A 27,473-nucleotide genomic window follows, 5' to 3' on the forward strand; every position below is an offset into this window, starting at 1 on the left:
AGATCAACACTGTCCTGTTATACATGGAGCCTGGTCAGGCCTGCTACACACACCTCTAGTACACACACCTCTAGTACACACACCTCTGGTACACACACCTCTAGTACACACACCTCTGATACACACACCTCTGGTACACACACCTCTAGTACACACACCTCTAGTACACACACCTCTGATACACACACCTCTAGTACACACACCTCTAGTACACACACCTCTGGTACACACACCTCTGGTACACACACCTCTGATACACACACCTCTAGTACACACACCTCTAGTACACACACCTCTGATACACACACACCTCTGGTACACACACCTCTGATACACACACCTCTGATACACACACACCTCTGATACACACACCTCTGATACACACACCTCTAGTACACACACCTCTGATACACACACCTCTGATACACACACACCTCTAGTACACACACCTCTGATACACACACCTCTGGTACACACACCTCTAGTACACACACCTCTGATACACACACCTCTGGTACACACACCTGATACACACACCTCTAGTACACACACCTCTAGTACACACACCTCTGGTACACACACCTCTGGTACACACACCTCTAGTACACACACCTCTGATACACACACCTCTGATACACACACACCTCTGGTACACACACCTCTGATACACACACCTGTGGTACACACACCTCTAGTACACACACCTCTGATACACACACACCTCTGGTACACACACCTCTGATACACACACCTCTCAGTGTTTCCTCCAGGAATTTTTACAATGGTGGCGGGTAGCGCTGACCTCGCGCGCGCGCGATTTTTTCGCGTGCACGCGCATGAAACGCGCACGCGCGCTCAAAACAACGACGTAATTTCAGCCAAAACTCGAGGATGGCCCAAAAAAATAAAATGTTTTCCTGTACTTCTCCCGTGTGTCTCTTATTGTCTGTGTCTGCATGTTTTTCCAGCATGTAATTCCGTTGTCAATAAAAAAATCGTCTCCCACGACTCTTTCCGGACACGTTGGAATTTTTACCGTAACCCCCGGAGAACCAAAGTTATTAAGCCGCAAAGGGTGCCTCATTTGCCGCTGCTGGAGGAAAGTACCGCTTACCGCTGACAGCGGGGAGAGGAAATATTTCTACCCGGGAATTCGCTCCTTGCTGTGTCCACGGTGATAGGAGTGGAGGATCGACTCCATTCAAAAACTTTTCGATTCCATGGCTTGTCCTCTTTCCGGACACATTGGAATTTTTACCGTAACCCCCGGAGAACCAAAGTTATTAAGCCGCAAAGGGTGCCTCATTTACCGCTGCTGGAGGAAAGTACCGCTTACCGCTGACAGCGGGGAGAGGAAATATTTCTACCCGGGAATTCGCTCCTTGCTGTGTCCACGGTGATAGGAGTGGAGGATCGACTCCATTCAAAAACTTTTCGATTCCATGGCTTGTCCTCTTTCCGGACACATTGGAATTTTTACCGTAATCCCCGGAGAACCAAAGTTATTAAGCCGCAAAGGGTGCCTCATTTACCGCTGCTGGAGGAAAGTACCGCTTACCGCTGACAGCGGGGAGAGGAAATATTTCTACCCGGGAATTCGCTCCTTGCTGTGTCCACGGTGATAGGAGTGGAGGATCGTAGTTTGTAGACTAGACGCAGCCTAGATGTATTCGACCAATCACAAAACAGTTTTGCAAGCGCGTCGCTTCGCGCTTGTGGGTGTGTCTAGCGCTGTGAAGGTCTGAAAAGCGGCCTAAATCTTTTTTTTTTTTTTTTTGAGAAATCTGAATGGTGGCGGAGGAAATTCCATCGTGGCGGCCCGCCACGATGAAATGCATGTAGAGGAAACACTGCCTCTGATACACACACACCTCTGATACACACACACCTCTGATACACACACCTCTGATACACACACCTCTGGTACACACACCTCTAGTACACACACCTCTGATACACACACCTCTGATACACACACACCTCTAGTACACACACCTCTGGTACACACACCTCTGATACACACACCTCTGATACACACACCTCTGATACACACACCTCTGGTACACACACCTCTGATACACACACCTCTAGTACACACACCTCTGATACACACACCTCTGATACACACACCAGGGGCCGTTCCACTAACATGGATTAGTATATCGGCGATTGAAATAAATCAGGCGATCAGGCAACTCGGGATTGGAATTCAAGCCTCAGGTGATTCCTCGAACGAGGATCAGGCTTGTGTCATCAGTGTTCACAGAACACCGGCTTACAAATCCTCGATATGGGCGCGTGCACGCAGACATAAAGAGCCCCGAAGAGTCGATCTGTCGAAATGAAGATACTCCACTCTGCAGGGGTCCTACATTTGCGCAGCATTCCGAATTATTGATCTTTATGAAGACGGAAAAATAAGATGTAAAATAGTGCAATACTGCCGCAATTAACAAGGCGAGGGAAATGGTTTGGCAAGAAATTGCTGACCGATTAAATGCGTAGGTCATACTAGCCCCAGTTATTGTTATATGTTCATATTTTAATAAATGAATATTACTACTGTGGGGATATCAGCAGCAGGCTACAAACCGTCATATCGTCACGATGGCCTAGTGGTATCGACCGCTGCCATAGTATTTATTCGTCATTTTTAATTTTAATTTTAATTTTTCAGATTTTATCCCTTTTTCACCCAATTTGGTATCCAATTAAACCCAACCTAGCATCCAATTATCCCCTGCCTATTGCGTAGGATCCGCCGCACGACCCCGTGGCCGGCAGCCCCAGAGGAGACCGCCAGGCAGACTAGCTGACTGGCTCCTCGAGCCCAGCACCGTTATTCCGGCACCCCGGGGGCGCTGTTGCGCGACGGATCCTTGTCCGGAAATATTCCTATACCGCCCTCGGGAGCGGCCGCTCAATATGCCGCTCCCTGTGTGTGCCCCGGCCATATCCGGGTCTGGCGAGCTGGGATTCGATCCCAGTCCCCGGTGGGCAGCTTGCACTAGTGGCTAGTGCTTAGACCGCTACACGACCGCGGGGCGTTTATTCGTCATTTTTAGACGGTGGTTCAAATCCCTCTTCGGACACACTTTTTACTGCATTTCGTTGTCTTATCTAAAAATCTATGTCTAATCTCATCTAAAAAAGTATGTAGGCTATTAAATTATGGTGCAGGCTAATTTACAAGAACTAACACGATTACAATGGTGTTTGAAGCCTTTGCATGAAGGTTTCGGTTAAATGTAAAAAATAAAAATAAAAAAACTAAAATCAAGTCTCGAACTCGCAACCTTCGGAACTCTAGCTGGTTGCCTATACCACTGCGCCAGCCAGACCGCTGTGACAAATGCAATGCAAGTTAATAAAGATACCTTTTTAATTTATTTATCTATCGATCTATCTATCTCCCTTTCAAAATATCAGGTTATCTATCACACAATCAAACTATCTATCTATCGATCGATCACACTTTCAAACTATCAAATTATCTATCTATCACACAGTCAAACTATCTATCTATCTATCTCGTAAAAAGTGGGAACAAATATTTCCTAAAAGACACTTGATGGAACTGTCGTTCGGGATATAGTTTCCGCCTGTGAGACAATTTTGACGCACGCATTACTTTAGCCAGCCTTTTAGCCTGCTCGCGACCAGAATAACTCGGGAGGCTACCGGTATGTTGCATAGCAACCAAACAGCGAATTATTTGAGCCACATTGATGGACCCGAACGCAAGATAAAATTATAGCCGATTAGAACTTTATCAAGGATTAGAAGATAATCGACCTTAGTGGAATGGGCCCCTGGTACACACACCTGGTACACACACCTGGTACACACACCTGGTACACACACCTCTGGTACACACACCTGATACACACACCTGATATACACACACCTGATATACACACACCTGGTACACACACCTCTGATACACACACCTCTGATACGCACACCTGATACACACACCTCTGATACGCACACCTGGTACACACACCTGGTACACACACCTGGTACACACACCTGATACACACACCTCTGATACACACACCTCTAGTACACACCTCTGATACACACACGTGGTACACACACCTCTGATACACACACGTGGTACACACACCTCTGATACACACACGTGGTACACACACCTCTGATACACACACCTGGTACACACACCTGATACACACACCTCTGATACACACACCTCTAGTACACACACCTGATACACACACCTCTGATACACACACCTCTGATACACACACGTGGTACACACACCTCTGATACACACACGTGGTACACACACCTCTGATACACACACGTGGTACACACACCTCTGATACACACACCTCTGATACACACACCTGGTACACACACCTCTGATACACACACCTCTGATACACACACCTGGTACACACACCTTTGATACACACACCTCTGATGCACACACCTGATACACACACCTCTGATACACACACCTCTAGTACACACACCTGATACACACCTCTGATACACACACCTCTGATACACACACCTCTGATACACACACCTGGTACACACACCTGATACACACCTCTGATACACACACCTCTGATACACACACCTGGTACACACACCTCTGATACACACACCTCGTACACACACCTGATACACACACCTGATACACACACCTGGTACACCCACCTGATACACCCACCTGGTACACCCACCTCTGATACACACACCTGGTACACACACCTGGTACACACACCTCTGATACACACACCTCTGATACACACACCTCTGATACACACACCTGATATACACACCTGGTACACACACCTCTGGTACACACACCTGATACACACACCTGGTACACACACCTGATACACACACCTGATATACACACACCTCTGATACACACACCTGATACACACACCTGGTACACACACCTGATATACACACACCTGATATACACACACCTCTGATACACACACCTGGTACACACACCTCTGGTACACACACCTCTGATACACACACCTGGTACACACCTCTGGTACACACACCTGATACACACACCTGATATACACACACCTCTGATACACACACCTGATACACACACCTGGTACACACACCTCTGGTACACACACCTAATATACACACACCTGATATACACACACCTGGTACACACACCTCTGATACACACACCTGATGTACACACACCTCTGGTACACACACCTGATACACACACCTGGTACACACACCTCTGGGTGGGCTGTCCAACTCTGGCCCAGGCTAGTGAAGAGAGGGGCTGTCTCTATCGCTCTCTCTCTCTCTCTCACTCTCTCACTCTGCTGCATTCTCTGCCGATGATGATCACTGTCTCTCTAACTCTCTCTCTCTCTCTCTCCCCCCCCCACCCCCTCTCTCTCCTTCCTCCCTCCCTCTCTCGTCAAGTGCTAGTCTAACCCTGGCTCTTCTCTCTCTGCTGCTGTTATAATGTTGGTATGAATGTTCTGGGGGAGGGGGGAGACACCCCCTTCTCTCCCTCTCTCCCTCCCTCTCCTCTAACTCACTGTCGCTGTATTCTATTCTATATCTGTATCTTTATCTCTACCTGCTGTATCTACACATCTAGAACTCTGTCTGTAACTCTCAGCAGAAGACACACCTCCTAGACACACCAACGTGTGTGTGTGTGTGTGTGGACGAGAACATGATCTGCTCTGTCAGCCATAACTGTACCAGGTGGTTTTCATGTCTCCCCCTGCATGCCCCCCCCCCCCTCCTCCACCACCCACCTGCAGTGTTGAGGAAGCTACTCTGAACATGGACTCTACCACTAAAGCTGCCCTGTAGGAAGAGAGAGAGATGGTCAAACTAAAGCTGCCCTGTAGGAAGAGAGAGAGATGGTCAAACTAAAGCTGCCCTGTAGGGAGAGAGATAGATGGTCAAACTAAAGCTGCCCTGTAGGAAGAGAGAGAGATGGTCAAACTAAAGCTGCCCTGTAGGAAGAGAGAGAGATGGTCAAACTAAAGCTGCCCTGTAGGAAGAGAGAGAGATGGTCAAACTAAAGCTGCCCTGTAGGAAGAGAGAGAGATGGTCAAACTAAAGCTGCCCTGTAGGAAGAGAGATGGTCAAACTAAAGCTGCCCTGTAGGAAGAGAGAGAGATGGTCAAACTAAAGCTGCCCTGTAGGAAGAGAGAGATGGTCAAACTAAAGCTGCCCTGTAGGAAGAGAGAGATGGTCAAACTAAAGCTGCCCTGTAGGAAGAGAGAGATGGTCAAACTAAAGCTGCCCTGTAGGAAGAGAGAGAGATGGTCAAACTAAAGTTGCCCTGTAGGAAGAGAGAGAGATGGTCAAACTAAAGCTGCCCTGTAGGAAGAGAGAGAGATGGTCAAACTAAAGCTGCCCTGTAGGAAGAGAGATGGTCAAACTAAAGCTGCCCTGTAGGAAGAGAGATAGATGGTCAAACTAAAGCTGCCCTGTAGGAAGAGAGAGAGATGGTCAAACTAAAGCTGCCCTGTAGGAAGAGAGAGAGATGGTCAAACTAAAGCTGCCCTGTAGGAAGAGAGAGAGATGGTCAAACTAAAGCTGCCCTGTAGGAAGAGAGAGATGGTCAAACTAAAGCTGCCCTGGAGGAAGAGAGAGAGATGGTCAAACTAAAGCTGCCCTGGAGGAAGAGAGATGGTCAAACTAAAGCTGCCCTGTAGGAAGAGAGAGAGATGGTCAAACTAAAGCTGCCCTGTAGGAAGAGAGATGGTCAAACTAAAGCTGCCCTGTAGGAAGAGAGAGAGATGGTCAAACTAAAGCTGCCCTGGAGGAAGAGAGAGAGATGGTCAAACTAAAGCTGCCCTGGAGGAAGAGAGAGAGATGGTCAAACTAAAGCTGCCCTGTAGGAAGAGAGAGATGGTCAAACTAAAGCTGCCCTGTAGGAAGAGAGAGAGATGGTCAAACTAAAGCTGCCCTGTAGGGAGAGAGATAGATGGTCAAACTAAAGCTGCCCTGTAGGAAGAGAGAGAGATGGTCAAACTAAAGCTGCCCTGTAGGAAGAGAGAGAGATGGTCAAACTAAAGCTGCCCTGTAGGAAGAGAGAGAGATGGTCAAACTAAAGCTGCCCTGTAGGAAGAGAGAGAGATGGTCAAACTAAAGCTGCCCTGTAGGAAGAGAGAGAGATGGTCAAACTAAAGCTGCCCTGTAGGAAGAGAGAGAGATGGTCAAACTAAAGCTGCCCTGGAGGAAGAGAGAGAGATGGTCAAACTAAAGCTGCCCTGTAGGAAGAGAGAGAGATGGTCAAACTAAAGCTGCCCTGTAGGGAGAGAGATAGATGGTCAAACTAAAGCTGCCCTGTAGGAAGAGAGAGAGATGGTCAAACTAAAGCTGCCCTGTAGGAAGAGAGAGAGATGGTCAAACTAAAGCTGCCCTGTAGGAAGAGAGAGAGATGGTCAAACTAAAGCTGCCCTGTAGGAAGAGAGATGGTCAAACTAAAGCTGCCCTGTAGGAAGAGAGAGAGATGGTCAAACTAAAGCTGCCCTGTAGGAAGAGAGAGATGGTCAAACTAAAGCTGCCCTGTAGGAAGAGAGAGATGGTCAAACTAAAGCTGCCCTGTAGGAAGAGAGAGAGATGGTCAAACTAAAGCTGCCCTGTAGGAAGAGAGAGAGATGGTCAAACTAAAGCTGCCCTGTAGGAAGAGAGAGAGATGGTCAAACTAAAGCTGCCCTGTAGGAAGAGAGATGGTCAAACTAAAGCTGCCCTGTAGGAAGAGAGATAGATGGTCAAACTAAAGCTGCCCTGTAGGAAGAGAGAGAGATGGTCAAACTAAAGCTGCCCTGTAGGAAGAGAGAGAGATGGTCAAACTAAAGCTGCCCTGTAGGAAGAGAGAGAGATGGTCAAACTAAAGCTGCCCTGTAGGAAGAGAGAGATGGTCAAACTAAAGCTGCCCTGGAGGAAGAGAGAGAGATGGTCAAACTAAAGCTGCCCTGGAGGAAGAGAGAGAGATGGTCAAACTAAAGCTGCCCTGTAGGAAGAGAGATGGTCAAACTAAAGCTGCCCTGTAGGAAGAGAGAGAGATGGTCAAACTAAAGCTGCCCTGGAGGAAGAGAGAGAGATGGTCAAACTAAAGCTGCCCTGGAGGAAGAGAGAGAGATGGTCAAACTAAAGCTGCCCTGTAGGAAGAGAGAGATGGTCAAACTAAAGCTGCCCTGTAGGAAGAGAGAGAGATGGTCAAACTAAAGCTGCCCTGTAGGGAGAGAGATAGATGGTCAAACTAAAGCTGCCCTGTAGGAAGAGAGAGAGATGGTCAAACTAAAGCTGCCCTGTAGGAAGAGAGAGAGATGGTCAAACTAAAGCTGCCCTGTAGGAAGAGAGAGAGATGGTCAAACTAAAGCTGCCCTGTAGGAAGAGAGAGAGATGGTCAAACTAAAGCTGCCCTGTAGGAAGAGAGAGAGATGGTCAAACTAAAGCTGCCCTGTAGGAAGAGAGAGAGATGGTCAAACTAAAGCTGCCCTGTAGGAAGAGAGAGAGATGGTCAAACTAAAGCTGCCCTGTAGGAAGAGAGATGGTTGAACTAGCGCTACTAGAGTAGTTCACTACACAGTAACGACCGTATCAACACAAGTCAGGTCCTGAGAGATGATCAGACCACGTGACAGTCAGGTGACCAGGAAGTGGCAGGAAGTGTCGTTACTGACAGGAAACACTAATGGATGAACCACACAGGGCCGCTCCAACACACACACACACACACACACACACACACATCTCCTCTAACCTGAATCCACTGCATGCCCCCCCCCAACACCATGCTGACCCTGTCTGCTACAGAAGCCCCGCCCCCCCCTCCCTCCCCCCAGGTGTAGCAGGGTTGGCTCCGCCCCCTCTTGGTCTCAGGTGACGACATTGGCCTCTCATGACTTCCTGGTGTGTTTGGGACCAATCAGCTGGGAGCCCAAACCCAGCAGCCATTTTCTGACCAAACCTCCTCCTGCATTTCCAATGTACTGACCTGTGGTTTATTTTTGTCCTCCCTCCCCTCCATCCCGCCATCCCTTCCCTACTGTTTGTTGTTTATTTACTCTGCATTCCCCCTTTCCCTCTCTTGTCCTGTCTGCATCCCATGTCCCCCTTCCTCCCTCCATCCACCTCCCTCCTCCCCCCTCCCTCTCTCCTCCCTCCCTTCCTCCTCCCTCCCTTCCTCCTCCCTCCCTTCCTCTCTCCTCCCTCCTCTCCTCCCTCCCTCCCTCCACTCGTTCATGCACTGTGGCTGAACTACCATGTTTACTCCTCCGACCAACTCCTCCTCCTCCCTCTATTAACTGCCTTGACCTCCCCCTCCCTCCCTCCTCCCCCTCTCCTCTCCTCCATGACCTCCACCTCCTCACCATCCAACTGGGAAACCACCCCTCCGTTATGGGCGGTGTGATCTGTCCGTCCTGCTCTCTACCTCCGCTCCTCCTCTCTTCCTGTCTCACGCTGCTCTGCTCCTCTCTCCTCTAAAGATGGTCACGCCTCACAGTCTCTTTACTCTCTTCGGTACGTTATCCTCCTCTCTCTCTCTCTCTCTCTCGCTCTCTCTCTCTCTCTGTCTCTGTCTCTCTCTCTGTCTCTCTCTCTCTCTCTCTCTCTCTGTCTCTGTCTCTCTCTCTCACCCTCTGTCTCTGTCTGTCTCTCTCTCTGTCTCACTCTGTCTGTCTCTCTCTGTCTCTCTCTCTCTCCCTCTCTCTCTCTCCCTCTCTCTCTCTCTTCCTATCTCTCTCTCTCTCTGTCTCTCTCTCTCACTGTCTCTCTCTCTATCCTCTCTCTCTGTCTCTCTCTGTCTGTCTCTCTGTCTGTCTGTCTCTCTCTCTGTCTCTCTCTCTCTCCGTCTCTGTGTGTATGTGTGTGTCTGTCTCTCTCTCTCTCTCTCATTTGAGTTATTCTTAGTGTTGCATTTTGGTTTTACGTACATACTGATTTATAGTAGTTAGTTTGGCCTTAGAGGTCTGTCTCTCTCTCTCTCTGTCTCTCTCTCTCTGTCTCTCTCTCGCTCTCTCTGTCTCTCTCTCTCTCTCTCTCTGTCTCTCTCTCTCTGTCTCTCTCTCTCTCTCTGTGTAAAACTCTAAATGGTTGAACTTGTGGACAGTGCTCTATCTTTTCTCGTCTCATTTTAAACTCCCATCTCTCGAGCACTAACTATGTCTTCATGGTTCACTCCTCCCTCTCTACTCTCCTCCCTCTCTCCTCTCCACCTCCTCCTGGTCTCTCCTGCTCCGCTCTCCTCCTCCTCGTCTGCGCTCTCCTCTCCTCTTCCTCGTCTGCGCTCTCCTCCTCTCCTCTCCTCCTCCCTCCCTCCCTTCTCCTAGGTGTGTACGGTGACGCTCAGCGTGTGAAGATCCTCTACAACAAGAAGGACAGCGCTCTGATCCAGATGGCTGATGGGAACCAGGCGCAGCTCGGTGAGTGGCTCCCCTTCTGACCTATCACAGGGAGCCGCTGGCGGGAGGCGCCTCTGTTCTGACCAATCAGTGACTGAGTGGGTCTACTGTGGACCAGTTGTCACCGTCCTCACACCATGATTGCTTGTTGAGTTCCTGGTTGTGTTGTATATAACTTTTATATGTATAGCGCTTTTCCTGCAAATGTTGCAGCTCTGAACTCTCTTTCTCTCTGTCTGTCTCTCTCTCTCTCTCTCCGTCTCCCCCCCCCCAGCAATGAGCCACCTGAACGGTCAGAAGATGTATGGTAAGATCATCCGTGTGACGCTGTCCATACACCAGACGGTGCAGCTGCCCCGGGACGGCCTGGACGACCAGGGCCTCACTAAGGACTTCACCAACTCCCCTCTGCACCGCTTCAAGAAGCCCGGCTCCAAGAACTTCCAGAACATCTTCCCCCCCTCCGCCACGCTCCACCTCTCCAACATCCCGTACGTACACTATCTTAAGTGCGGTCCCAGACCTCCACCCCGAGGGACGCCTCTGTTCTGGTTGCTCTAACACGGCCTAGAATTAAATCATGAATAATAAAGTCTAAATGAAACTTAGGCCAGAGCTAAGTTTTTAGCACACACACCTTAACCCTAACCCCCCCCCCACCTAACCCCCCCAGGGAGGACGTGACAGAGGAGGACCTGCGACTGCTCTTCTCTAACGCCGGGGGAACTGTCAAAGCTTTCAAGTTTTTCCAGTAAGTTGGTTGGTTGGCTACAGGGTTGGTTGGTTGGGTACAGGGATGGTTGGGTACAGGGTTGGTTGGGTACAGGGTTGGTTGGTTGGGTACAGGGTTGGTTGGGTACAGGGTTGGTTGGTTGGTTGGGTGGGTACAGGGATGGTTGGGTACAGGGATGGTTGGGTACAGGGATGGTTGGGTACAGGGTTGGTTGATTGGCTACAGGGTTGGTTGGTTGGTTGGGTACAGGGTTGGTTGGTTGGGTACAGGGTTGGTTGGTTGATTGGCTACAGGGTTGGTTGGTTGGTTGGGTACAGGGTTGGTTGGTTGGGTACAGGGTTGGTTGGTTGGTTGGTTGGGTACAGGGTTGGTTGGGTACAGGGTTGGTTGGTTGGTTGGGTACAGGGATGGTTGGGTACAGGGATGGTTGGGTACAGGGGACAGAGGATTGTAATCTGGGCATGGGGAGGGGGAAGGGCAACTATACAAGGTGGTTCTTGAGGTGTTAACTGTCCCTGACTTTTAAAACACACTCAAAGTATTAACTTCTATCTGTTATCTATGTGTCCACCTCTCTGACGTTCTCGTTGTGGTCGTCTGTGTCTATAAACCTTACGCGTGTCTCTGCCCCTGCTGAAGGGACCACAAGATGGCGCTGTTGCAGATGACACAGGTGGAGGAGGCCATCCAGGGCCTGATTGACCTCCACAACTACGACATGGGCAGCAACCACCACCTGAAGGTGTCCTTCTCCAAGAGCACCATCTGAACCCCTACCCTGACCCCCCCCGACCCTGCCCTGACCCCCTGACCCCTGACCCTGACACCCTACCCGACCGCTGTGATGTCACACAGACACACCTCCCCCCCCCAGGGAAACCCATCTAAACTAGTCATTCCTTATTAGACCTTATCTATCGTCTATTATTGATTGATCGATCTAGCCCCGCCCACCCAGTCTAGCCCCTCCCACCCCTCTATAGTAGATGTGTTAGGCCCCGCCCCTGCTCCTCTCTGATAGGTTGAATCAGCGACTGTGTGCCTTACTCAGCAAAACCACCTTGTTTCTGACAACAGTCAGAGAGGTTTAGGCACGTCCTGTTGGCTTCTACTTTGGTTTGTTACCTCCCCCTCCTCCTCCCCCTCCTTCCTCCCCCCCTCCCCTTCCTCCTTCCTTTTTGTACATTCACTCGATGTTCCCACCATGAAATGTTAGATTTGATAGTTTTTGATTTCTGCGCTTCTGTTGATGCTGTCTGAGGAACCTGAGACGAACACGCCCACCCCCACTACATCGCTGATGCTGATTGGTGCGTCTGAGTACATCGCTGATGCTGGTCGGCTGATTTTTTAACCCAAACAAACGGAATCATTCAGCCACTCTCTCCGGAATCATTCAGCCACTCTCTCAGACAGCGACGCCAACAGCAGCGGTCCCAGAGCTCAGCCCTGAGGGACGCCTCTGTCCTGGTTCCTCTTCCAGCCCAGCGCCGACACGCTGGGCTGGAACAACCACCCTGACGCTGAGCTCCTGGTGTTGACCCTGTGACCCCTGTTGACCCCTGACCCCGGTGAAGAGGAAGGTGTCCTCTAGGTGTGACCTCCTGACTGTAAATGCTGTCTAGATGTTCTTCAATCCTAACTGGCTGAGATGAGAGTCCCCGCCCCCCTCCCTCCTCCTCCTCCCCTCCTATTGGTCAGGTTTAGTGTGGTTGAGGACGACCCTGAACACAAGGAAGCCGAGCCTCTGACGTCAACATGTAGTCCAGGAAGCGTACTTCTGTTACGTCAAAGACTACAACCCCCAGATATTGGCCGTTGGAAAACGTCCCCCTTTGGGACACGGCAGGGCGTTTTACGTCTGAACAGGAAGTACGTTAGCGAGCGGACGCCATGTTGACGGACAGGCTCAGCCTCCTGTTGAGCATGCTGGTCTGGGTCGTCCTCCTAGTCGTGTGAGACATTTCACTGTTGCATGAATCAGCCCAGCCTCCACCCAGCCTCCTCCCAGCCTCCGCCTAGCCTCCCCAGATCCTGGAGGCTGCTACCTACCTACATGGGCCTAGAGGCAGGGGGAGGCCGGCCAAGGTAGAAATCGGAGGACGGACGGGGTCTTTGTAATACGAAGAACAGGATACACTGTCCTCTGATTTGTACCTCCGCCAGCCTCCCCTGGTTTAAAGCCTGGGGGGGGGGCGGGGCGGAGGGGGGGCTGGCCGCTAGGCTGCGTGGTCATAGTGAGGTCATAGTGAGGTGTGATTGTATGTGGGGACAGACTATCTGTTGGGACCAAAGTAAATGTGCCTTTCTGTTTTCTTTATAAAAACAACAATGTGGAAACGTGTTAAAACAAGGAACAAGAAAACAACAATCTGATTCAATGTGTTGCTCTCTCTGTCTCTCTCTCTCTGTCTCTCTCTGTCTCTCTGTCGCTCTCTCTCTCTCTGTCTCTCTCTGTCTCTGTCTCTGTCTCTGTCTGTCTCTCTCTCTCTCTGTCTCTCTCTCTGTCTCTGTCTCTGTCTGTCTCTCTCTCTGTCTGTCTCTCTCTGTCTCTCTCTCTCTCTGTCTCTCTCTCTCTCTGTCTCTCTGTCTCTCTGTCTCTCTCTCTCTCTCTCTCTCTCTGTCTCTCTCTCTCTCTCTCTGTCTCTGTCTCTCTCTCTCTCTCTCTCTCTCTCTCTGTCTCTCTCTCTCTCTCTCTGTCTCTCTCTCTGTCTCTTTCTCTCTCTGTCTCTCTCTCTCTGTCTCTCTCTCTCTCTGTCTCTGTCTCTCTCTCTCTGTCTCTCTCTCTCTGTCTCTCTCTCTCTCTCTCTCTGTCTCTGTCTCTCTCTCTCTCTCTCTCTCTTGTCTCTCTCTCTCTCTGTCTCTCTGTCTCTCTCTCTGTCTCTCTCTCGCTCTCTGTCTCTCTCTCTGTCTGTCTCTCTCTCTCTCGCTCTCTATCTCTCTCTCTCTCTCTCTCTGTCTCTCTCTCTGTCTCTCTCCTCTCTCTCTTGAATGTTTCTTGCTTTCTACAATCTCCTGTTCCTCACCTCGCGGTCCACAGTCGAGACAGAACATGTAGTTTAGGATGGGGAGTTCTGTATATTTTCTACATGGGTTGAGTTTCTACATCTCAATTGTAATAATAATCCGTCTAGTTTGGAAAAAAAGGCACAATGATTAAAATCTAATTTTCTACCTTTTGTGGGTCGTATGTTTGCTGGTTCCTGACTTCCTGTTCCTCACTTCCTGTCTGTACTACTCTTGACCTTTGACCTTCTGTGGCATGCACCAATAAACTCTCTACGCTCTGCTCACCTCTCTCTCCCCCTGTCTCTTCTTTCTCTCATCTGATCTGACTGCTCTGATCTCTGCTAATCTGGTCTGGTCTGTTCTCTGCTCATCTGTTCTGGTCTGTTCTCTGCTCATCTGGTCTAATCTGTTCTCTGCTCATCTGGTCTGATCTGTTCTCTGCTCATCTGGTCTGATCTGTTCTCTGCTCATCTAGCCAACAGTAATGACAGCAGTAAGAAGCTAACCTATCCCCCCCCCCTAGCCAACAGTAATGACAGCAGTAAGAAGCTAACCTATCCCCCCCCCCTAGCCAACAGTAATGACAGCAGTAAGAAGCTAACCTATCCCCCCCCCCCTAGCCAACATACGCATACAGATAGCATACAAAACATCTCTATGCCCTGGGACTTGAAGAAGAAGAAGAAGAAGAAGAAGAAGTCATGTTAAACTGAAGTTACAGACGACAAGAAGTCCAAAATAGATAGGGAAATAGAGTCACACTACGGGGCGTATAACTCTGGCTATGAATGTGATAGAAACACGCGGTTTTCATATTTAAGTTCATTAGGTCTACACGGTCATTTTAAGCCTGGGAAGTCATGTTAAACTGAAGTTACAGACGACAAGAAGTCCAAAAAACAAAAAAAATGCTAATGCTAAATAAACATGCTAATTAGCTGTATGTTAATGAGATGTATGTTAATGAGCTGTGTGTGTATGTTAATGAGCTGTATGTTAATGAGCTTCATGCTAATGAGCTGTATGTTAATGAGATGTATGTTAATGAGCTGTGTGTGTATGTTAATGAGCTGTATGTTAATGAGCTTCATGCTAATGAGCTGTATGTTAATGAGCTGTATGTTAATGAGCTGTGTGTGTATGTTAATGAGCTGTATGTTAATGAGCTTCATGCTAATGAGCTGTATGTTAATGAGCTGTATGTTAATGAGCTGTGTGTGTATGTTAATGAGCTGTATGTTAATGAGCTTCATGCTAATGAGCTGTATGTTAATGAGCTGTATGTTAATGAGCTGTGTGTGTATGTTAATGAGCTGTATGTTAATGAGCTTCATGCTAATGAGCTGTATGTTAATGAGCTGTATGTTAATGAGCTGTGTGTGTATGTTAATGAGCTGTATGTTAATGAGCTTCATGCTAATGAGCTGTATGTTAATGAGATTCATGCTAATGAGATTCATGCTAATGAGCTGTATGCTAATGAGCTGTATGCTAATGAGCTGTATGTTAATGAGATGTATGTTAATGAGCTGTGTGTGTATGTTAATGAGCTGTATGTTAATGAGCTTCATGCTAATGAGATTCATGCTAATGAGCTGTATGTTAATGAGATGTATGTTAATGAGCTGTGTGTGTATGTTAATGAGCTGTATGTTAATGAGATTCATGCTAATGAGCTGTATGTTAATGAGCTGTATGTTAATGAGCTGTGTGTGTATGTTAATGAGCTGTATGTTAATGAGCTGTGTGTGTATGTTAATGAGCTGTATGTTAATGAGCTGTATGTTAATGAGCTGTATGTTAATGAGCTGTGTGTGTATGTTAATGAGCTGTATGTTAATGAGCTTCATGCTAATGAGCTGTATGTTAATGAGATGTATGTTAATGAGCTGTGTGTGTATGTTAATGAGCTGTATGTTAATGAGCTTCATGCTAATGAGCTGTATGTTAATGAGATGTATGTTAATGAGCTGTGTGTGTATGTTAATGAGCTGTATGTTAATGAGCTTCATGCTAATGAGCTGTATGTTAATGAGATGTATGTTAATGAGCTGTGTGTGTATGTTAATGAGCTGTATGTTAATGAGCTTCATGCTAATGAGCTATGCTAAGAAGCTAACCTATCCCCCCCCCCCCTAGCCAACAGTAATGACAGCAGTAAGAAGCTAACCTATCCCCCCCCCCTAGCCAACAGTAATGACAGCAGTAAGAAGCTAACCTATCCCCCCCCCCCTAGCCAACAGTAATGACAGCAGTAAGAAGCTAACCTATCCCCCCCCCTAGCCAACAGTAATGACAGCAGTAAGAAGCTAACCTATCCCCCCCCCCTAGCCAACAGTAATGACAGCAGTAAGAAGCTAACCTATCCCCCCCCCCTAGCCAACAGTAATGACAGCAGTAAGAAGCTAACCTATCCCCCCCCCCTAGCCAACGGTAATGACAGCAGTAAGAAGCTGAGGGTGGAGGACAGGATGGAGAGCCCTCCCTCCCGGGTGCTGCACATCAGGAAGCTGCCCAGCGAGGTCTCAGAGACGGAGGTCATCGCTCTGGGTCTGCCCTTCGGAAAGGTCACCAACATCCTCATGCTCAAGGGCAAGAACCAGGTGAGAGGCCAGGGGGGAGGGGAGGGGAGGGAGGAGGCCAGGTGAGAGGGAGGGGAGGCCAGGGAGAACCAGGTGGGAGGGGAGGGGAGGGAGGAGGCCAGGTGAGAGGGAGGGGAGGCCAGGGAGAACCAGGTGGGAGGGGAGGGGAGGGAGGAGGCCAGGTGAGAGGGAGGGGAGGGAGGAGGCCAGGTGAGAGGGAGGGGAGGGGAGGGAGGAGGCCAGGTGAGAGGGAGGGGAGGGAGGAGGCCAGGTGAGAGGGAGGGGAGGGGAGGGAGGAGGCCAGGTGAGGGGGAGGGGAGGGAGGAGGCCAGGTGAGAGGGAGGGGAGGGGAGGGAGGAGGCCAGGTGAGGGGGAGGGGAGGGGAGGGAGGAGGCCAGGTGAGAGGGAGGGGAGGCCAGGGAGAACCAGGTGAGAGGGAGGGGAGGGAGGAGGCCAGGTGAGGGGGAGGGGAGGGAGGAGGCCAGGTGAGAGGGAGGGGAGGCCAGGGAGAACCAGGTGGGAGGGGAGGGGAGGGAGGAGGCCAGGTGAGAGGGAGGGGAGGGAGGAGGCCAGGTGAGAGGGAGGGGAGGGGAGGGAGGAGGCCAGGTGAGAGGGAGGGGAGGGTGGAGGCCAGGTGAGAGGGAGGGGAGGGGAGGGAGGAGGCCAGGTGAGAGGGAGGGGAGGGGAGGGAGGAGGCCAGGTGAGAGGGAGGGGAGGGGAGGGAGGAGGCCAGGTGAGAGGGAGGGGAGGGGAGGGAGGAGGCCAGGTGAGAGGGAGGGGAGGGAGGAGGCCAGGTGAGAGGGAGGGGAGGCCAGGGAGAACCAGGTGGGAGGGGAGGGGAGGGAGGAGGCCAGGTGAGAGGGAGGGGAGGGTGGGGGCCAGGTGAGAGGGAGGGGAGGGGAGGGAGGAGGCCAGGTGAGAGGGAGGGGAGGGAGGAGGCCAGGTGAGAGGGAGGGGAGGGGAGGGAGGAGGCCAGGTGAGGGGGAGGGGAGGGGAGGGAGGAGGCCAGGTGAGGGGGAGGGGAGGGAGGAGGCCAGGTGAGAGGGAGGGGAGGGGAGGGAGGAGGCCAGGTGAGGGGGAGGGGAGGGGAGGGAGGAGGCCAGGTGAGGGGGAGGGGAGGGGAGGGAGGAGGCCAGGTGAGGGGGAGGGGAGGGAGGAGGCCAGGGGGGAGGGGAGGGAGGAGGCCAGGGAGAACCAGGTGAGAGGCCCGGGGAGGGAAGAAGTGGTTGTCATGGAGACGTCCTCTGGTAGAAGGTGTGGTTGTCATGGAGACGTGTGTCCCTCCCCCAGGCGTTCCTGGAGCTGCAGACAGAGGAGGCGGCCGTTACCATGGTGAACTACTACACCGCTGTGACCCCGCAGGTCAGGAACGTCCCTGTCTTCATCCAGTTCTCCAACCACAAGGAGCTGAAGACAGACAGCGCCCTGAACCAGGTGAGACAGACAGGTAGAGAGACAGACAGCGCTCTGAACCAGGTGAGACAGACAGGTAGAGAGACAGACAGCGCCCTGAACCAGGTGAGACAGACAGGTAGAGAGACAGACAGCGCCCTGAACCAGGTGAGACAGACAGGTAGAGAGACAGATAGATAGACAGACAGGTAGAGAGACAGACAGCCCCCTGAACCAGGTGAGACAGACAGGTAGAGAGACAGACAGCGCTCTGAACCAGGTGAGACAGACAGGTAGAGAGACAGACAGCGCTCTGAACCAGGTGAGACAGACAGGTAGAGAGACAGACAGCGCCCTGAACCAGGTGAGACAGACAGGTAGAGAGACAGACAGATAGATAGACAGACAGACAGGTAGAGAGACAGACAGCGCCCTGAACCAGGTGAGACAGACAGATAGATAGACAGACAGGTAGAGAGACAGACAGCGCCCTGAACCAGGTGAGACAGACAGGTAGAGAGACAGACAGCGCTCTGAACCAGGTGAGACAGACAGGTAGAGAGACAGATAGACAGACAGACAGGTAGAGAGACAGACAGCGCTCTGAACCAGGTGAGACAGACAGGTAGAGAGACAGACAGCGCCCTGAACCAGGTGAGACAGACAGGTAGAGAGACAGATAGATAGACAGACAGGTAGAGAGACAGACAGCGCTCTGAACCAGGTGAGACAGACAGGTAGAGAGACAGACAGCGCCCTGAACCAGGTGAGACAGACAGGTAGAGAGACAGACAGCGCTCTGAACCAGGTGAGACAGACAGGTAGAGAGACAGATAGACAGACAGACAGGTAGAGAGACAGACAGCGCTCTGAACCAGGTGAGACAGACAGGTAGAGAGACAGACAGCGCCCTGAACCAGGTGAGACAGACAGGTAGAGAGACAGATAGATAGACAGACAGGTAGAGAGACAGACAGCGCTCTGAACCAGGTGAGACAGACAGGTAGAGAGACAGACAGATAGATAGACAGACAGACAGGTAGAGAGACAGACAGCGCCCTGAATCAGGTGAGACAGACAGGTAGAGAGACAGACAGATAGATAGACAGACAGACAGGTAGAGAGACAGACAGCGCCCTGAACCAGGTGAGACAGACAGGTAGAGAGACAGATAGATAGACAGACAGGTAGAGAGACAGACAGATAGATAGACAGACAGACAGGTAGAGAGACAGACAGTGCTCTGAACCAGGTGAGACAGACAGGTAGAGAGACAGACAGCGCCCTGAACCAGGTGAGACAGACAGGTAGAGAGACAGACAGCGCTCTGAACCAGGTGAGACAGACAGGTAGAGAGACAGATAGACAGACAGACAGGTAGAGAGACAGACAGCGCCCTGAACCAGGTGAGACAGACAGGTAGAGAGACAGACAGCGCTCTGAACCAGGTGAGACAGACAGGTAGAGAGACAGATAGATAGACAGACAGGTAGAGAGACAGACAGCGCCCTCAGGGCCATACGCTAACCTTTTTCACTAGGAGCACATGTGCTCCTAAATGAAAAAATTTAGGGGCACACAAAGAAATTTAGGAGCACAGTGAACATTTTTATAATAACACATTTGTATTAGTGATTTTGCAATTTTTTCACCAAAATCACACATTGGCCCATGCCTACAGCCCTACTAGACGCAGAGGATATCAGTTGTCCATATGCTTTTGTATGTTGGCCGTCTGGCACGCTTAGAGGTCAGCCAGCGGTCCACGGCAGGAGTGATATCGAAGTCCTCGACAGAAGGCCCCTCCAGGCTGATCCTCATCAGGTCTTCGGTGGTGGAGACTCCAAGCCTGCTTCTTGTTGAATTCTTAATGCGGTTCTGCGCAGAGAAGCCTCGCTCACACTGGGCGGCTGAAATGGGCAGCACCAGCACAAGCTGCACCAACTCCAGTATGTTCTAGGGAAAATATGATATCTTTCAATTTCATTTAACTCTTACCATTAACTTATTAAAACCAACAACAGATGGTTGGTTGGTAGCTTCGCTGACAGGTTCGCTGACAGGTTCTCTCTCATGAGGTCAGCAATTTGACCGATCATCTCAGCACATCTTACATCATTGTCGTATGTGGGATTAATGTCAATTCCGTTTTTTTTGTGGAGACGGATAAGTGGCCCAAATTTGACGAACGGTTCTTCTTCTTTTGCAATGAAGTATGCAATGTTAATCTTTATTTTCAGCTGCCTCCTCTTCTCCTCCTCGGACAGCAGCACTTGTCTCCTCAAGGCTGCTGTCACCGTTCCCGATGGTTTGTCCTGTCTCAACAGGTACAGATCTCTGCACTTGATATGCCGCTTCGAGATGTTATGTTTCGTTACGCTATCCCTTTTCAGATGCGGGTTTCCTGATAGGAACGTCGACTTGCCAGCCTGTTTCTGCCCTCTACAATATTTGCAGAACATGACGTTGTCTTTAAACTCTAGCCATGGGAAGATTTCCAGCCACCTCGGATTAAATCTATATGTTTTCCCTCCGCCGGCTGCAATGGACGCTGGGGTGTCATCTTCGCTAGTAACATTAGGCCTACTAACGTTGTTCTCAGCCTCACTGTCGCTACTAGCCGTCTCATCCCCATCTCTCTCGTTAGTTGAACCAGCTTGCGAATTACTTGGACCCTCACCGGATTCCTCTTTTTCTTTGTTTCTTTGACTCGCAAAATACAAATGAATGGGCTTCATTTTCTTCATTTTGAGTCAAACTTTCGATAGCGCAGCCGTGTTCTTCTCAGGGAAAGTTCACACCACACGTTATCACAGAGAGTTGTACTGTGGTTGGCGGAATCGGATTGTGGCTTGTGGAATGTGGGACTTGTAGTTTAAAAAATATATATATTGTAGTGTAGTGACCGCTCGTTAGCGAGCAAAGTATTCAGAATTCACGGCGTGTGTTGACTCAATCACCCAGGCTGCTTAGCGGGTGATATGACGGGATATAAGTGGGACAGAGATGAATGAATGTTGTTGTTGTCAGTACGCATGCAGAGAGTGAGAATAAAGCGCACATGATTGTTTTTCTACCGGCAAAGCGACTACATCGTCCAGTTATTGCCGTCAATAGTGGGCTGAAATCTTTCACTCGTGAATTATTTTCCCGGTTCGCGCAGATTTATTTTTAGAATAAAATAAAATAATAAAAATTAAAAAAAATCTGTACTCGCACAGTGTGCTCGTGAATTTATTTCTCTAGTCGCACAGATTTATTTTTTGTCGCAATTGCGAGTGAAATGGTCGCACTGTAGAGCCCTGGCCCTGAACCAGGTGAGACAGACAGGTAGAGAGACAGACAGCGCCCTGAACCAGGTGAGACAGACAGGTAGAGAGACAGACAGCGCCCTGAACCAGGTGAGACAGACAGGTAGAGAGACAGACAGTGCCCTGAACCAGGTGAGACAGACAGGTAGAGAGACAGACAGCGCTCTGAACCAGGTGAGACAGACAGGTAGAGAGACAGACAGTGCTCTGAACCAGGTGAGACAGACAGGTAGAGAGACAGACAGCGCCCTGAACCAGGTGAGACAGACAGGTAGAGAGACAGACAGTGCCCTGAACCAGGTGAGACAGACAGGTAGAGAGACAGACAGCGCCCTGAACCAGGTGAGACAGACAGGTAGAGAGACAGACAGCGCTCTGAACCAGGTGAGACAGACAGGTAGAGAGACAGACAGTGCTCTGAACCAGGTGAGACAGACAGGTAGAGAGACAGACAGTGCCCTGAACCAGGTGAGACAGACAGGTAGAGAGACAGACAGCGCTCTGAACCAGGTGAGACAGACAGGTAGAGAGACAGACAGTGCTCTGAACCAGGTGAGACAGACAGGTAGAGAGACAGACAGCGCCCTGAACCAGGTGAGACAGACAGGTAGAGAGACAGACAGCGCCCTGAACCAGGTGAGACAGACAGGTAGAGAGACAGACAGCGCCCTGAACCAGGTGAGACAGACAGGTAGAGAGACAGACAGCGCTCTGAACCAGGTGAGACAGACAGGTAGAGAGACAGACAGCGCCCTGAACCAGGTGAGACAGACAGGTAGAGAGACAGACAGCGCCCTGAACCAGGTGAGACAGACAGGTAGAGAGACAGACAGCGCCCTGAACCAGGTGAGACAGACAGGTAGAGAGACAGACAGCGCCCTGAACCAGGTGAGACAGACAGACAGAGACAGGCAGAGAGACAGACAGACAGACAGAGACAGGCAGAGAGACAGACAGAGACAGGCAGAGAGACAGACAGACAGAGACAGCAGAGAGACAGACAGACAGGCAGAGAGACAGACAGACAGAGACAGCAGAGAGACAGACAGACAGACAGACAGATGAATCATTGGTAAGGTAGTGGTGAACACATAAGCAACAGAAGAAAACCACAAGTGTGGTGATGTTAGTTAGTAAAGATAATAGTGATGCTAACCTCTGCGTCCCCCGTCCCCCCCCCAGAGGGCCCAGGCGGTGCTGCAGGCGGTGTCGGCGGTGCAGGAGGGGGGGTCCCCCAGCTCAGACGCCGGGGCTCTGGACATGCTGATCCCTGCCCCCTCCCCCGTCCTCAGGATCATCATAGACAACATGTTCTACCCTAAAATGATTAATTATAAATTACTCTACCCCGTCACCCTGGACGTGCTGCAGCAGGTAACAACCCTGATACACCTGGTCACCTGGTACCCTGACCCTAATGCACCTGGCAGGGCTCCACGGCTCCTTGAAATCCTTGAACGTTTGTGAATTTGAGAAAAAGAAATCAAGGTTTTTGAAAATAGACACGGGTCATTGAAAGTGCTTGAATTCCCCTCTCTCTCTCTCTCTCTCCCTCTCTCTCTCTCTCCCTCCCTCTCTCTCTCCCTCTCTCTCTCCCTCTCTCTCTCCCTCTCTCTCTCTCTCTCTCCCTCTCTCTCCCTCTCTCTCTCTCTCTGTCTCTCTCTCTGTCTCTCTCTCTGTCTCTATCTCTGTCTCTCTCTCCCTCTCTCTGTGTCTCTCTCTCTCTGTCTCTCTCTCTCTGTCTCTCTCTCTCTCTCTCTGTGTGTCTCTCTCTCTCACTCTCTGTCTCTCTCCCTCTCTCTCTCTCTCTGTCTCTCTCTCTCTCTCTCACCCTCTGTCTCACCCTCTGTCTCTGTCTGTCTCTCACTCTGTCTCTCTCTCTCTCTCTCTCTCTCTCTCTCTCTCTCTCTCTCTCTCTCTCTCTCTCTCTCTCTCTCTCTCTGTGTAGATCTTCTCTAAGTTTGGGACGGTCATGAAGATCATCACCTTCACCGAGAACAACCAGTTCCAGGCTCTGCTGCAGTTCAGCGAACCTGTCAACGCCCAGCAGGCCAAGCTGGTAACACACACACACACACACACACACACACACACACTCACACACACTCTCACACATCATCATTCCCAGAGGACAAGGTGTGAGACACATTAGAATCGTAAAGGAAGGCCAGGGTAGACACATCACAATCACAATGGTCAGTAGTGGGGGTGTGTCTGCTCCAGGATGTCAGCTGGGCTCATTCAGCTGTTAATACTACATCATACACACACACACACACATCCAGTAAACGCCCAGCAGGCCAAACTGCTAACACACACACACACACACACATACATACATGGTGTAATGCCTGTTGGGGTAAGTGTTTTTGTTGTTGAGTTTTGTTTCTCTCTCCTTGTCTTTCTTGTCGTCGTCCCCCCAGTCCCTGGACGGTCAGAACATCTATAACTCGTGCTGTACGCTGCGCATCGACTTCTCCAAGCGCATCAACCTGAAAGTCAAGTACAACAACGACAAGAGCCGAGACTACACGCGCCCAGAGCTGCCGGCCGGGGACGGACAGCCCCCCGTAGACCCCGCCATGGCTGCTGCCCTGGCCAAGGACTCCTCCTCCCTGCTGGGTACGACCCCCCCCCCCTAACCCTCCTCTACCCTCCTCCTCCACCCCTAACCCTCCTCTACCCTCCTCCTCCACCCCTAACCCTCCTCTACCCTCCTCCTCCACCCCTAACCCTCCTCTACCCTCCTCCTCCACCCCTAACCCTCCTCTACCCTCCTCCTCCACCCCTAACCCTCCTCTACCCTCCTCTACCCTCCTCCTCCACCCCTAACCCTCCTCCACCCCTAACCCTCCTCTACCCTCCTCCTCCACCCCTAACCCTCCTCTACCCTCCTCCTCCACCCCTAACCCTCCTCTACCCTCTTCCTCCACCCCTAACCCTCCTCTACCCTCCTCTACCCTCCTCCTCCACCCCTAACCCTCCTCCACCCCTAACCCTCCTCTACCCTCCTCCTCCACCCCTAACCCTCCTCTACCCTCCTCCTCCACCCCTAACCCTCCTCTACCCTCCTCCTCCACCCCTAACCCTCCTCTACCCTCCTCCTCCACCCCTAACCCTCCTCTACCCTCCTCCTCCACCCCTAACCCTCCTCTACCCTCCTCCTCCACCCCTAACCCTCCTCTACCCTCTTCCTCCACCCCTAACCCTCCTCTACCCTCCTCCTCCACCCCTAACCCTCCTCTACCCTCTTCCTCCTCCACCCCTAACCCTCCTCTACCCTCTTCCTCCACCCCTAACCCTCCTCTACCCTCCTCCTCCACCCCTAACCCTCCTCTACCCTCCTCCTCCTCCACCCCTAACCCTCCTCTACCCTCCTCCTCCACCCCTAACCCTCCTCTACCCTCCTCCTCCACCCCTAACCCTCCTCTACCCTCTTCCTCCTCCACCCCTAACCCTCCTCTACCCTCTTCCTCCACCCCTAACCCTCCTCTACCCTCCTCCTCCACCCCTAACCCTCCTCTACCCTCCTCCTCCTCCACCCCTAACCCTCCTCTACCCTCCTCCTCCACCCCTAACCCTCCGTGCCAGACGGCCAACATACAAAAGCATATGGACAACTGATATCCTCTGCGTCTAGTAGGGCTGTAGGCATGGGCCAATGTGTGATTTTGGTGCAAGAATTGCAAAATCACTAATAAAAATGTGTTATTATAAAAATGTTCACTGTGCTCCTAAATGTCTTTGTGTGCCCCTAAAATTTTTCATTTAGGAGCACATGTGCTCCTAGTGAAAAAGGTTAGCGTAGAGCCCTGTCACTATCCACTAGACCACCACTACCCCTCTTTCCAGCAGAGACTATCTCCTCCAGCGGAGAGGGTTGGTGACAGAGGCCAGTGTCTTTTTGGCTATTTAAAAAACTTCGTATCTGAAGGTATCTGAAAAACTCATTTCGTGGTAGGTCATATTTCTTACATAATTGGTCAAATGAAAGTAGTATTTCCGTATCATATAAATGTCCGATAGTAACCATCCCTTTGCTGTCCCACCGCTTGAAACCCCTATCCGTGGCACCAGGGGAGAAGTCTATGTTGCCCCAAACTGGCGAGAGGGAGGATGTAATAATCGTATGTTATAAATAAATAGTAATATAATTGAGATTTCTCACATGAGCCGCGCGCGAATATCCTCACAGAAATTTGTCTCGCGCGATTGTTCAGCCTGCATGGGTAACGTGACTGTCAAGTCAGCCTTGTCAGTCAGTCACTAACGTATGCTAGCCTTCTCACCATGGCTGCATCGGCCCGTGTCCATTGCCTCACCTTTCCAGGGTTGCACGCAGGCTTCTATGCATACCTGCAACTAGTGTTCCTTCAGAGAGAGTGTTTAGTGCCAGTGGGCACATACTCACACCTCTCCGAGCACAGCTAAAGGCAGAAAAAGTGAACATTTTGTTCTCTAAAGGGCTCTGCACACAGCGTGCGATTTCTGTTGCGCATCAACGTTCCATTTTGAAGGTTGAATGGAAGTCTATGAGAACATCGCATTTACCCACACACGGCCCCGATTTTAATCGCACGGCGAACATTCGATTCCATTCATTTTGAATGGGACAAAGCAGTGCGACAAAACTCGCACGCCGTGTGCTTTGTCCCATTCAAAATGAATGGAATCGAATGTTCGCCGTGCGATTAAAATCGGGGCCGTGTGTGGGTAAATGCGATGTTCTCATAGACTTCCATTCAACCTTCAAAATGGAACGTTGATGCGCAACAGAAATCGCACGCTGTGTGCAGAGCCCTTTAGCCACAAGGCTAGCACTCAGTTTGATGACAGAAAAGTGTCAGTGTTCAAGTTTTGTTTGACAGTATTTTTTTCCTTTATTTATGCAGTGATACCTTATCATTTATCATTACCTTATTTAAGATTTTATTAAAGATTTTTATTTTTGTCAAGATGTTTTTAAAATGATGTTAATGTTATTAACATGATTCAATAAAAATACAACAAAATCTAAGTTAAAGTGATTACAGTGTTTTGTTTTTTTTTTTTATATTCTCGCGATAATATCGTGGATCGCGATTATTTTGCCCACGATAATCGTGACATGACATTTTCTAATCGTCCCACCCCTACTACTGATACCTGTCTGTTCATTAGTAATAGTGATAGGGAAAGTAATAGGGTGATTGCTGTCTGTTTTAAGATTATCTAGTTAAGCTGTCTGTTTTCAAAACAAAGGCTTCAGAGTCATTCTGGTGAAACTAACCAGTTTCTGAGCAAGTAGGTGTTAACTTGTAGTAGGAGGAGACTTCTAGCTCCCCTATAATAGTGGATAGACCAAGGCCAGGGAGGTCATACAGGCGACTGTGAGAACACCTGTCAGTCGTTGTCATTAGTGCTCGTTAGTGAGGAGTGGCTACAAGCCTGCTAGTGTCCATAAATATCTGGCCTGTCTGAGAGCGACAGCCCCTGCGACAGCCTCCTGACAACAAGACAAGGGAGTCTATCTGTGGGAGTCCTGAGAGGAAGCCGGAAGCCAGGGTACTAAGTACCTTCTCTTCCAGTGTTTGTAGTGTTGCTGCTGTCTTCTCAAGTCACTCCGGTCTACTGAGTGCGCTTAGCTAGTCCTAGTTCTGTTGGTTCCTTAGCCCTCTTCCCCTCTACAGACTTTTGCCACAATGTGCTTTCTCCCTATCCCTGTTCTTCTGACACTCAGGAGGACACCTAGATGCTACATCCCCCCTCGCAAACCTTCCAATCTCATCTACCCACCTCTTTCTACTGACCATGACTTTATCGCCGCAGGCGGTCTCTGGAATTGCCAGTCGGCGGTCCGGAAAGCTGACGCTATCTCAGCTTATGCATCTCTTATGGCCCTCAATTTCCTTGCTCTCACTGAGACCTGGATCACACCAGAAAACACAGCTACACCGGCAGCCCTCTCTGCCGCCTACTCCTTTTCTCATTCCCCTAGACCCTCTGGTCGAGGGGGAGGCACAGGACTCCTCATCTCGCCCAAGTGGTCACACACTGTCCTTCCCCTGGC

General features: G+C 50.4%; 2 protein-coding genes across 2 annotated transcripts in view; both read left to right on the forward strand.

Annotated features, from left to right (window-relative positions):
• The window catches only part of LOC308163731 (polypyrimidine tract-binding protein 2-like), a 23,977-nt gene extending 11,478 nt beyond the window's left edge, over positions 1–12,499 (forward strand). The window contains exons 8-12 of the mRNA XM_080537919.1: positions 9,483–9,516; positions 10,326–10,418; positions 10,672–10,888; positions 11,071–11,148; positions 11,770–12,499. Of these exons, the coding sequence (XP_080394045.1) occupies positions 9,483–9,516; positions 10,326–10,418; positions 10,672–10,888; positions 11,071–11,148; positions 11,770–11,899 (552 nt within the window). The 3' untranslated portion in view covers positions 11,900–12,499. The remainder of the gene's footprint in view (positions 1–9,482; positions 9,517–10,325; positions 10,419–10,671; positions 10,889–11,070; positions 11,149–11,769) is intronic.
• A 4,072-nt stretch (positions 12,500–16,571) lies between these two features.
• Positions 16,572–24,066, forward strand: LOC308164467 (polypyrimidine tract-binding protein 2-like; the record flags this gene model as incomplete). Its single annotated transcript, XM_080538550.1, has 5 exons — positions 16,572–16,742; positions 18,012–18,155; positions 22,607–22,798; positions 23,373–23,483; positions 23,848–24,066. The coding sequence occupies exons 1-5, from the start codon at positions 16,611–16,613 to the stop codon at positions 24,064–24,066; spliced, it is 798 nt and encodes a 265-aa protein (XP_080394676.1). The 5' UTR covers positions 16,572–16,610.
• Positions 24,067–27,473: the final 3,407 nt, after the last annotated feature.

Source organism: Nansenia antarctica (assembly GCF_963989245.1).
Source record: "Nansenia antarctica genome assembly, chromosome: 8".
Taxonomy (NCBI): Eukaryota; Metazoa; Chordata; class Actinopteri; order Argentiniformes; family Microstomatidae; genus Nansenia; species Nansenia antarctica.